Here is a 12,506-nt window from a genome sequence, read left to right as displayed (position 1 = left end):
AGTCAGATGACTGAATTTGAAGCAGTAAGGCCCCATTCTCATGACAACACAGAGCAGTCCGCTCACGTGAATGTCCTACACGCAACAAGCGTGCCGAAGAAGCCATTGCCTCCTTCTCGGGTGCAGAGCATGGCATGTTTCTCTACTGTTTGCTAACCTTTCTAGCTGTGTTGGAGGTGCTATTAGGAATTAATAGCACTGCAAGTGTGATGTGATTTTTGGAACATTTTTGTGTATTCCCAGAATGCTCAGGTGTGAATGGAGCCAAATCCTAACCTTTACATGCTCACCCCTGCCAGTTCTGCGTGATTGATGTGTTTTTCCTGCCTGTTTTGCAGTGCATTTTTTGTTTTGAGCTCATGGTTTTGTTGCGTTTTTTTTTTTTTTAATGCTTTTTTTGTTTTTGTTTTTTTTTTTTTTTTTGCTTTTTTTTTCTTTTTAATTTGCCAATAGGAAAGTATTGACTTTATTGTGACTTTGGATGGGTGCGACTTAGATAAGACTTTGATGTGATTTTGATGCTACTTGAGTGCCAAATAGTGTAAAGTTGCAGCAAAGTTACACTAACAGAGTATGAACAGAGCTGTCATACTTTCCTGTTGGAAAAAAAAAAATTACATCAAAGTTGCATTGATCCAAAGTTGCATTAAAGTCAATACTTTCCCATTGGCAAAAAAACCTGCATCAAAACACACTACGTGTGTTTCTGCCACATGTTCATTGAACCAAAAACGCACCACATTGCGCTAAAAAAAAAAAAAAAAAAAAAAGTCCCTGACCCTTTCCAAAAATGCAGCAGCTGAAAAATGCATAGATGTGAACGTGTCCCATAGGAAACCATGTTAAGTGGACTGTAGTGTGTTTATGCAAAATGCACTAAAAAAACTCATAGGTGTGAACCAGGCCTTAATGTATGCCCAGGGGGCGGAAAGGATTGGCCAAACAAATGACCACTGGGATCACATGCTTGGTGGCCAGTCCTGCCAACTACAGATGATTAGTACAGTCTGTGAAATGTCTTTCACAGGTCAGTCACCATGTTGGGAGCATATGCTCCTGTGGACACGTGTAAGCATAAAAGTCCACCCTCTTTGCCGCTGCATGAATGTGTTATCTGGGTGCCAAGAGGTTAAAGCTGAACTCCACATATACATTGGGGTTGATTTACTAAAATTGGAGAGTGCAAAATCTGGTGCAGCTGTGAATGGTAGCCAATGAGCATCTAACTTCAGCTTGTTCAATTAAGCTTTGACAATAAAAACTGGAAGCTGATTGGTTTCTATGCAGAGCTGCACCAGATTTTGCACTCTTCAGTTTTAGTAAATCAACCCCATTGAACCATCTTGGCTTAATGTAAGTCTACATATCCGGAGGGCCACTGGGGATACTGTAAATCTTTGTACGTTTTTCATGGAATACTAGGCATTCTCTGATAGGACAAGGTGGAGATTGTGATATAATCTGCTGCTCCTCTTCGCCTCATCCAATCAGAGAGCACCTTGTAGTCATTGAAGAAAATACAAGGAATTCTGTTAATGGAGAAGGTGCTGCATGAGTGATGCCCCCGTGTTCAGTGTGCAGAGGGGAAGTCCCTTGGCACAGGACCCAGAAGATTACAACTGTAACTGCTATGACTGTATGTTGTATTTAAGAGTCAAGCGCACCGGAAATCAAGATAGATTGGGATCTGTAGGCTGCTACTAGCAATTAACACAAGTGTGTGTGATAATGATGTGACTGGAATGCTGCGCTGCCAATCCTACAACACGGGTGAGAGAAATAATTGTGTGTGGTTTGAAAAACTAGTGACTGGGTAAGTGTGTAGTGCTACAAAGCACCTCCATCTTCGGTGTGTAAATGTGTGAACTCAACTCTGAAAATAAACAAGAATACCAATGGTGCATACCATATGCAATTCACTTGTCTTCTACATAAATGTGATGCTACAAACCTCCATGTTGCACCATACTACAATACACCTTCCGTTTTAAATAAAAATATTTTTGCGAAACTCTATATTAAATGGTGTACTTAGGATATGAATCGTGCCCATAAATGAAAACCTCCTATGTTGCAAGCAGTGAATAATAAGGGGACTACAACACACCTACCCCCTATAGCTGACACACTAAGTTAATAGTGCCAATAAAAGTGTCCTTAATGGAACCGGAAATATAACCTATACCTTGAAGTGAAACCTAAAAATCAAAATGCCAATGTGGCGGGAACTACAGAACACCTTCCCCAAAAGTGCCACACTATATGAATGGTGCTGAAAACATTCCTTTTGAATGAAAGTGTCCTTAAATATTAATACAGTAAATGTGCTAGTTTGTATTATGAAGTCCTGGTGCTACAAAACACCTTGCACAGCTTTATAACATAGTGACTTGGTGATTTTGGTCTGTTTTTCTATTGTTCAGAGCAGGAAGCCATGTTACTGAAGTCCATATTTCCCCACTAAGATAGCATCTGGCAACCTAGCAACGCTCCAGCATTTCCTAACAGGCGCCATAATGTAGTAGTCTCTCCCTTATTGACTCCTGTATACACTGTCCAGAGCAGGAAGCCATGTTACTGGAGTCCAACTCAATATATCTAAGTTATTCTATAAAAAAGATGTGTCCCTAGCAATTTGGGAGGAAGGTGTCAAAGGGAATGATAGATATTAAACTACTATTAACGGCCACCCTATTGTGGTAATCAAACCTGATAAGGCTATGCATATAAAATTCTTGTGACGCATCATACTGGCTAGTTTGAATTTTCAAAATTATTTTTACACTGTCCTTTTTCATTTTTTTTTAATCCTATCACGGGGAATGCAGATATCCCCTATAACTTCAATGGGCATTGTCATATATTATTTTTTGAGACATCTGGGGTCTATCAGACTCTAGATATCTCCTCTGCCCTTACATTATCTAATCTCACCAATATCGTTGTGATCAGATGCTTTCCCAATTTACAAATGGCGCTGTTTATATCCTGAAATGCACCATTCCAATCAGCTCTATGGTCAGTCGGCAGAAACACCGGCTGCATTCTCAGGCTCCCCCAATTGGCACGGGATTGCCCGAGAAAGCCATGGGGGAGGGGAGACGACATCTCCCACTGCTTGTAAAAGCAATCGTGCAGCTAATTAGCCACCAGGATTGCTTTTACATGAAAGCCGATCGCCGGCTGAAAGAAAACGATACCAGGATGATGCCTGCAGCTGTAGGCATCATCCTAGTATAACCATTCAAAGTCCAGTTATGTACCAGTACGTCGCTGGTCCTCGTCGGGTGTATATGCTATGTTTCTTTCCTTTTTTTTTTTTTTTATGCAGCTTGTGGGCTGAATGAAAAAAAGAGAAGAATATCTGCCAGAAAAAGTGTGTGGCATGCCCACCATTAGAATATACCACCCAGCATCCACCCACTTCTAATGGTGGGCACACATGTAATGTTCTTTTTTTGTCATTCAGCTGAACGGAAAAAAAAAAAACAGATTCCTCTTCACATTGGTCAATGTGGATGATTTTTTTTTTTTAAACATATACTGAAGACTAGGGGCCACCCATCCACCGGCCACCTCAGGCCCCCATGCTTCGGCATATATGCTCTTTTTTGTAATCTGCGGATGAAAAATCTCATCCAACAGCGCTGCCCACACTGATGTATATTCTGAGAGTAAGTTCCTGTAGCTGTCGGAATAAACAGGTCAGTGCTGCAGTTGAATGGCATTCCTGCAAAGAAAACCGCAATGGTTAACAATAAAATGGTAAAATCGTAACAGTAGAACAGTAGCAACAATGACAACAACAACAAAAACTACAACTATTTTTGTTTTTTAAAACTTTAAAAAAAATTTTTGTACTTATTTATTGTGGTTGTTTTTTTTTTTTTATTCACTTGAACTTAAACCAGATTGTAGGGTCACTCACAATGCGATAGCCAGTTTCCTGACTATCTAACATCTTTCAAGACCCTGTGCAAACATGTGCCCTGAACTGTGCTGTACCCTATACTAATATCCCACTAGTGTTTGGTAGCGACGGAAGCAGTCCTTGAGGCAGAGACCAGGTTAGCCAGGACAGGTGGGACGAAAAAAGCGAGTGTCACGCCTAATTCCATGTCTGCTACAGACACACAATCTTTTTTGGGGTGTCCTCTGGGTTGGGTTACCAGGAATGGCATCGGGAAAATGCCTCTCATGCAGCTGGCTAACTTCATGTGGGTTGGGGGTTTGGGCCACAGCACCTTCTGGATCCAAAATGGCCTTGATGATCTCTTCCTGGATTTTTAGGAAGGATCCACTTTGTCCAGTTGCTTTGTAAAGCACAAATATAGCCAATTGAAATAAACAGACACTTTTTTTGTACCAGCGTCTGGCTTTTCGGGAAACAAAGTACGGTTTCATCTGGTCGTTGAAGTCCACCCCTCCCATGTTAAGGTTATAGTCATGGACACAGAGGGGCTTCTCAACAACACCTGCTGCCGTGGCAATTTGGATGGTCGTGTCTGCATGAATGAAAGACAGGACGTAAACATTCCGTTTGTCATTCCACTTCACTGCGAGCAATTCCTCATTTCTCAAGTAGGCTTTTTCCCCCTTTCTAAGACTGGTATTTACAAGCTGTTGGAGGAAGGCCCAGCGATTAGGTCGCATGGTGCCACATGTGCCAATTCCAAGATTGTACAAATGTCTAAATACTGTCACGTTTGAATAAAAATTGTCCACGTATAAGTGGTACCCCATATGGAAAAAGGATGACACCAAGTCCCAAACTATCTTGCCACTGCTCCCCATGTAGTCTAGGCATCCGGGGGGCTCCACGTGACTATCTTTTCTCTTGTAAATCCGAAACGTATAGGTATAGCCTGTTGCCCTCTCACAGGTCTTCTACATATTGACCCCATATCTGTCACGCTTGCTGGGGAGAAATTGTTTGAATGCAAGGTGGCAAGAAAATTAATGAGGGACTCATCAATGCAGATTTTTTGCTGGGGAGTATAGACAACTGCAAATTTTTGGTTAAGGTGATTTACGAGGGGCTGAATTTTGTGGAGCCGGTCAAATTCAGGGTCACCCCGAGTACAACAGAGTGTATTGTCGTTGAAATGCATAAAACGCATTATACTCTCATATCTATGCCTGGCCATGGCAGCAGAGAACACGGGCATATGATGAATCGGGTCTGTCGACCAATACAACCGCAATTCATTTTTTGCCCTTCTTGAGGGTTATGCCCAAAAAAATGTTAAGTTCGTAAACCGTAATGGGTTTCCATGTGAATGGTCTGGCAAGGTTTGAATTTGGGTTGGCGGCGATAAACTGTTGTGCATATAAATTGCTTTGATCCACAATCAATGCATACAGATCTTCTGAGAAAAACAGCTCCAAAAAATCAAGGAGAGTATTTAAAGTTTCTGTTTCCACCTGAATTCCGGGTTGGGCAGTGAATGGGGAAGTATGGGTGCTGAAGAATTTGTGGGCTACCAATTGGGATTTTGAAGCACATCCGGAAGGATACTAGGGGCTCTACGGGTCTGTCTGCGAATTCTAGGTGGTTGCAGGACACTACTTGTGCTCGCCACCGCACCAGCTTGTACTGCACTTATGGGACTCGCCATGTCACTAAGTGATACTGCAGTGCTGGTATGTGAAAGACCAGGATGTACTAGGCCGCTGGTGCTCGCCAGTTCACCAAAAGGTAGAGCGGCACTAGTACTGGCACTCTGCTGCATATGAGAGTCATCATGCGATTGTAACATCTCAGCAACCTGGGAACGGGGTCGGGTACGCCTGACCGTAGCAGGGACCTCTTCATCGTCTGAGCTATCTGTCAGGGTGCCACTACTGTCTACAGGTTTGTATTCTGAGGCTGATTGTGTAAGTGAGTCTTCCCCTTCACTCTCACCTGGCATGCTCAGAATCCTGTAGGCCTTTTCACTAGACTACCTTTCCATTGGCATTTTGGCCACTAAATTTATAGATACCTAGTGTGGCTCATGGGAAGAAGAGCACCTGGCTGTAAAGGACTGCTTGAACCGCTACAAAAAAATGTACCGGCAAGTGCTAACAGAGATCAGGCCTGATTCTGTGAACACTGCGGTTTTGTGTGTAATGTATCAAGTGACAGTGACGTACTGACACTGCACTTGCTGGGGGAGAGGGAAGGGGGGGGTAAGCGTATGGTCTAACTGCAGGTATTGGCAGGTGCAGGGGCTGATCCCGCTAATGCTGCGGTTTTGGGGACGCTATACTAATGTGAACGCTGGTATAGTGCTGATCTGATCAAAGATATTGATCCATTCAGACACTATACTAGCAATGGAGGTTTGTTCTGTGAGTGAACGTGTTCCTGGCAATCAAGGGGTTAAATGTGACTACTGGTATACTGACAGCAATCTGATGCTGTCTGGGAGGGTCGCGAACGCTATCTGAAGTCGCTGGTGACACTAAAACAGTGATCAGCAAAAAATCTGTACACTGTACTACCTATTAAAGTGTGTGCTGTTTCACTAACTCTGTCTTGATTCTTCTCTCTGGGACCGAATGTGCACAGAGAGAGAAGAGTTTATCACTTCCTGTACCTATGTAAGTGTAAACACAGGTACAGGAAGATCCCTGATACGACAGGGATCGATCATCCAGTTTAGGCCGAACATCACTGGCCTAAATTGGATGATTGATCCCTTGGGGATCAAATCACGGCACCCGGCCCACGTAAACTGCAGGAGTGCGAAACACGTATATATACATGATTTTGCGCACCCATGCCGCCCTGTAACGGTATTTCTGATATAGGGCGGTCGGAAAGTGGTTAGCAAGGGGGCCCCCAGATCCTGGGTCCTTCCCCCATGTGAATGAGTAGGGGGTACCCCTACTCCTTTACCAAAAAAGTAAATAACACAACACAAGTTTTTGACAAGTCCTTTATTAAGAAATCAAAGATTAAAAAAAATGTCCTTCAGTGTAGTTCTTAAATAACAAATAGGTGGGGCACTCTGGTGATGTCACCGGAAGACCCCGCCTTGTGACTTCACCGACACTGGGTATGCTGGTTTGGTGATGTCACAAGATGGCGGGGTCTGCTGGTGATGTCACCAGAGGCCCCTGCCCCTTAGTTATTTAAGAGCTGCCAGATGACGGGAGCCTTCGTAAGGACTGAGGTTTTTTTCTTTTTTTACACTTTTTTGGTGAATGAGTAGGGGTAATAAGTACCCCTTACTCATTCACATGGGGGGTGGGATCTGGGGGCTTCCAGATTCCGATAAGCCCCTGCCCGCAGACTACACAACCACCGGCCAGGGTTGTGGGGGAGGGGTCCTCAACATGGGGACAAGGTGACTTGGGGGACCCCCCCAAGGACATGTTGAGGGCATGTGGCCTGGTATAATTCAGTAATTCAGGAGCAAGTGCACCCCCCCCCCCCTTTACTGACCTGCCGGGCTGCATGCTCGGATAAGGGTCCAGTACAGATTTGGGGGGGGATCCCAATGCCAGTTTTTTCATATTACCAGCAATGTATTGTGTTTATTTTTTTTCATTGAACTGTCAGTGGAAAAACCAGCTGAGAGCTGATGACTCATCCAATGTTAAAGCGGAGTTCCATCCAAAAGTGGAAGATCTTGTTTGCCCCCCCCCCCCCTTTTGGGAGGGAACGGATACCTGGTTTCGACAGGTATCTGCTCTCACTTCTTGGCAAAGTGAGCCAGAAGTTCGGCCCCCTCCTTTCTCCCGTTCAGGTCCCAGAAGACTGCCAGACCAATCTAAATGCGCAGCGCGACTCGCACATGCGCAGTGAGCACCCGCTGTGAAGCCGTAATCTGTCACAGCTGGGTGCCCATAATTGAGATGCCGGCTCTGGGCAAAGAGGAGGGAAAGAAGAGATGGTGCAGGTGAGCATGTAGCTGGACCCTGGGACAGGTGAGTGTGCGTTTATTAAGTGTCAGCAACTACAGTTTGTGTAGCTGGTGACTTTTAATAAACACAAAAATGGCTAGAACTCCGCTTTAAGGATTCGCGGCCGACTTCCCAGCCCTTTCCTTAACAATGGCAGCCCCTCCGTAACGCTGAAGCTACTAAACGTAGCTTACACACTAGGCTAAACACTGCTAAACACATTTTTTGTCAAGCGTTTCTAAAGCAGGTTTTAGCTTTTCCAGTGTGCAGGAGACTTTAGGAGTTGTTTGTTGGGTCATGGTCAGGGTGGATTTGATTTAAATCACTAGTCAGTAAGGCTTGATTTAAATCCTAGTTTTCTGCATAAAGACTAATTCTTGCTGATATAAATTTAATATGCAAGTAGATGAAGATTTTTAGAATAACTTTTCATGTTAGTTTTTTTATCCCCAGTTTAATAGGTTAATCATTCATATTTGGACAACTTTTCTGTTGTACTTCGGAAGGAGAAAAATAATCATTACCTTAATAATAATAATTTAAATAGATTTATTCAACTGAAACAATAACATTACAGCATATGTTATTTGCTTAAACATCCATGTTTGTTAACTAATTTGGCTAAACAAAATATCTATATTTTAAGAAACTTAGACTGTCAGCCCCTTCCTCCTCACACTTAGTTTCACTTTCTTCTTGTGCAGATCTATTCCACTCCAAACAATCAGAAAAATATTGTTTCTATTCCATTCACTGAACTTCTTGAAACTTAGCACTGAAGGGGTTGATTCTGTATTCATAGGTTTGTAGAAGTTAGGATTAAGGTCTTTTTCTTAACTCTGTTCATGTTATAACATTTTTGCTGTGAAGAAGAGGCATGTGATCTCCGCTGAGTCAAATTCAGTTTTGAGAACTGCAAAAGTAAACCAAGCTTCTGTGATAATATCTTGTAGGCAGAGAAACTGCCCAATAATCTTACAAAAACCTCTGGAAGAGCATGACATTGTGAATGGATTAATGGAATTTATTTACCAAAAAAATGAAACATATACAGCCTTATTCTACATAATTAAAAAACTAATGGAATAACCTTTGGATGGTAATATATTTTCCTCAAGCATTTTATTTTAAAAAATCCGATTTAAATCAAAAAAATCTGATTTTAAATAAAAAAAATCCTTTTTTTTTTTTTTTTTTTTTTTTAAAAAATCATTGATTTTTATCCACCCTGGCCATGGCTTTATGCAGGGTAGTTAGGTTTATTTTATTTAGTGTTGATTGTATGTGTCTCATTCTTCCCTTTTATGTGCTGTCCCTTTTTTAATATTTATTTTTCCTTTTTTCTCTCTGTGAAACAGATGATCAAGGGGCCATATTTGGCTCAATAATAGGTCCAGGATAATTTTAAAGGAGCTTCTGTACCTCTCAGGAACCTTTTAAAGCTCATTGTGCCCTTAAAAGCCATCTTAAAACTGAAGTGTAATATACTTTACCTTCCCTTGGTTACCCCTCCACCCCCTCAGATAAACATGGAAATACAATTTGACAGGCAAATTGTTTCAAGAAATAAAGTTTTTATGCCCTGGTGTCGTTATGTTGGTCTTTGTTGCAAGTATGGTGGAAGGGGCTGGCAGGTTCCTGTAAATATCACAGCACCCTTGGATCCTCTTTCCAAATGTGGCATTATATGAAAGAATATATCCCCAGCATCAATTAAGACATGAATGCTCCTACCTGCTAGCCACAGGGTCCAATCTGCTGATCAGTTGCTTAATTTGCAATTCTTTAATTTCCATTATGCAACTGGTCAGCAGATTGCATAGGTAAAATCTGCACGCCCAGGGGGAACGTGCACATCTAAAAGGACACCTCAGTGTGGAACACAGTGATAGATGGCAGAGAATGCTAATAATTTTAAGAGGCAGGCAATGACAGCACTGATCAGAAGGAGAGGTGATTGATAAATGATTGTCATTCAGACAGGATATGAGGCAGACTCATGATAGCTCCAGCTTCAAAGGGTTATATTTTGGAGGTGCAAGTTTCCAGCGAATTAAGAGTAATCAGTTTCATCATAGAAAAGGGCTTTCTACAAGTGTAGAAAAAAAAATGAGCTAAGCTTAAAGTGTAAGTTTACCTTTTCAGAAAAACTTTACATCATCCTCCCCTGAGCCTTCCCCCTGCTTTCAGCTGTGCTTACCTCCATGGGTGAAGATCCGTCAGTGCCAACACAACTGGTGTAGCGGTCTGGGGATTTGAAATCCTCGCTCTTCTTTCCCTTCTTTCTGTAACGTTTCTGGAATAGATCAGAGCAATTGTGATTGGTCAATGCAGGCATGTGACCACCTTGTGCAAAAATCTCTATACTTGGGCGTTTCCCTATTATTAGGTTTATGAGACATCTGGAGAAGAGATAATTGCCTAAAACCGTGAGTTCGTTTATATTGCTGGTTTGGCTGCTGTTAGTGGCCAAATCTTTCTGTTGAGCCAGCATTTCAGCTGAGCACGTGGCTGAGCGTAGAAGAATCAGTCACTTTTATTGATTTTCTTACACAAGAATTTTGATAATATGGGACTTTTTTTGCACAATTTTTTTGATGGACAACATATTATAGTCACATTGTATAGAGGTATTTATTGATGTATTGTATGTGTCTGTATGATTTTTTTTGCACATTGAATCTAGAGTTATATATTTTGAGGGCCAGCGCCTTCTTGTTACACACATTGTTTCACGATATAAATGTGGTTCACACTTTTAAAGGGGCAGCTGCTTTTGATTGAATAAAGTAGATCACTTTATTTATATATTTATTTTATTGAATAAGTTTTTTTGCATGGTTGATGCTTTCTTATTTTTTTTCTTGATGTGACCACTTTAGCCATTTGAAATTGCTCTTATCTGTCTGATTCCCTACCTCCTGCAAGAAAATCTCTAAGGGAAATGCACAGTTTGTGTGAGCAGCCTAAATAGTACTGATACTTAAAAAATACAAAGAATCTGGTTTATTGTACTATTTGAATGCAGCAAAGGGACTGATACCCAAGTATTGGAGGAGACAGGAGGTGCTGAAAATAAAAGACTGGGTGGATAGGGTGGATCAAATATGTAAATTGGAGGAACTTTATCATTTGAATGAAGATAAGATGGGGAGTCACCATACAAGATGGAACAAATGGGAGGAATTCAAAAAGTCAAGGCTAGCCTTGGAGGTTATGGGGGATTAACATAGAATATTATGGAAACATATTTTGTTCTTTTATAGGGATTACGATCTCCAGAAAGGAACAGGAAAATGCAGAGCAGAAGGGGTCAGGGATTGGATGGTGGGAGGGGAGGGATGAACTTGTTTATCTGGAACATTAATAAATATTTAAATAAAAAAAAAAAAAATAGTACTGATACATTATCCATAATAGACGTTTATTTTGTCATTGTTCGTGCTGTAAAAGGAACAAATATAATTCTGTGTTTTTCTTATTGCAGAAATTCACTGGTTGATGACTTGCTGTCTCCTTACCACCCCCTTTCTAAGCATGGCCCAAGCCACAGCCATCGTGAGACCAGAGAATGTCTCCATGTGATTCATGGAAACAAAACACATGAGACATGGCCTAGTAACAATGATACAACATGGCCTGTGGCCTCCACCAGGACTTATATCTCAATGTTTTCTGATTTTCCTAAAAAGGCTGTTTATGGACACTTTACATTTATCAATAATCCTCTGAGGACGGTCTCTGTGCTGGAGCCTGGGAGTCCTGGAGGATGTGCCAATAATTTTACAACAACTGTTTCCGAAACTGCAAAATATGGAAAGTGCCTTGTGGCCCAAAATGGAGGATTTTTTAATACTACAACTTTTCAATGTCTTGGAAACGTTGTCAGCAATGGCAGATTAGTACAGAACTCAAAAGGAACACAAAATGCCCAGTTTGGCATTAGAGCTGATGGTACCATGGTGTTTGGGTGAGAAATTTCCTAAAATATGTATGAGTTTCTATTCTTTTATTTGTATTAGTTTTTTTATGACTACACTGAGTTGCTGGTGGTGCTGACTGGACAAATACAGGACTATCTAATCTCTAAGGCCTCATATACACAGCTGCTGAGGCCCTTAGGCCATGGATGGGCTTTGTGCCATATGGCTTGAGCCGCCAGGTGTTGTGTGAAGGCTGCCCATGCAATCGTGTATGGAGACTCAGCAACTGCACGGACACAGCTGCTCGGCCTAATTTAAAAAACGTGGGCGAACTGCCGTGGAAGCAGAATATCTGCATTTGAAGGTGCTCACCCACACTCCTGTCAAATTAGAACGAGTAGCTGTGTTCATGCAGCCACTGCATTCCTATACACTTATATGGACTGCCTGCACAAAGCACTTAGCGGCTGAAGCTGCATAAACACACAGTCCATTCATGCTCTACAGACCTCAACGCCATGTGAATGGGTCCTTATCTTGGATCTCCTTTTTCTGAAAAGTAAAGTTCCCTTTGAGGTTAGATTAACATCTTTGCAAAACCTGCTCTGTTTTTTCACAGATATCAAAGGCATGTTTCCATTTTTAGATTCATTGTGGGTTATAAAAAAATTAGTAAGCTGACCTAATGCA

The 12,506-nt window shown here is 41.8% G+C and overlaps 1 protein-coding gene and 1 long non-coding RNA gene across 3 annotated transcripts in view; one reads left to right on the top strand and one right to left on the bottom strand.

Annotated features, from left to right (window-relative positions):
* Positions 1-12,506, top strand: part of NAGPA (N-acetylglucosamine-1-phosphodiester alpha-N-acetylglucosaminidase) — a 51,200-nt gene that overhangs the window by 396 nt on the left and 38,298 nt on the right. For both annotated transcript variants that reach the window (XM_089683738.1, XM_089683739.1), the window contains exon 2: positions 11,381-11,863. In XM_089683738.1, coding sequence (XP_089539864.1) covers positions 11,381-11,863 — 483 coding nt within the window. The remainder of the gene's footprint in view (positions 1-11,380; positions 11,864-12,506) is intronic.
* Positions 8,542-12,506, bottom strand: part of LOC149457382 (uncharacterized) — a 38,334-nt gene continuing 34,369 nt past the window's right edge. Inside the window, exons 2-3 of the long non-coding RNA XR_016313628.1 lie at positions 10,094-10,189; positions 8,542-8,806 (exon numbers count right to left, since the gene is read on the bottom strand). This is a non-coding gene — a long non-coding RNA (uncharacterized LOC149457382). The remainder of the gene's footprint in view (positions 8,807-10,093; positions 10,190-12,506) is intronic.

The sequence above is a fragment of the Staurois parvus genome, unplaced genomic scaffold, assembly GCF_062004578.1.
Source record: "Staurois parvus isolate SC_StPar_1 unplaced genomic scaffold, SC_StPar_1.0 ptg000321l, whole genome shotgun sequence".
In the NCBI taxonomy this organism is placed as follows: Eukaryota; Metazoa; Chordata; class Amphibia; order Anura; family Ranidae; genus Staurois; species Staurois parvus.
Note: the sequence above shows the minus strand (reverse complement) of the source record. Positions and strands in the feature narration are given on the sequence as shown.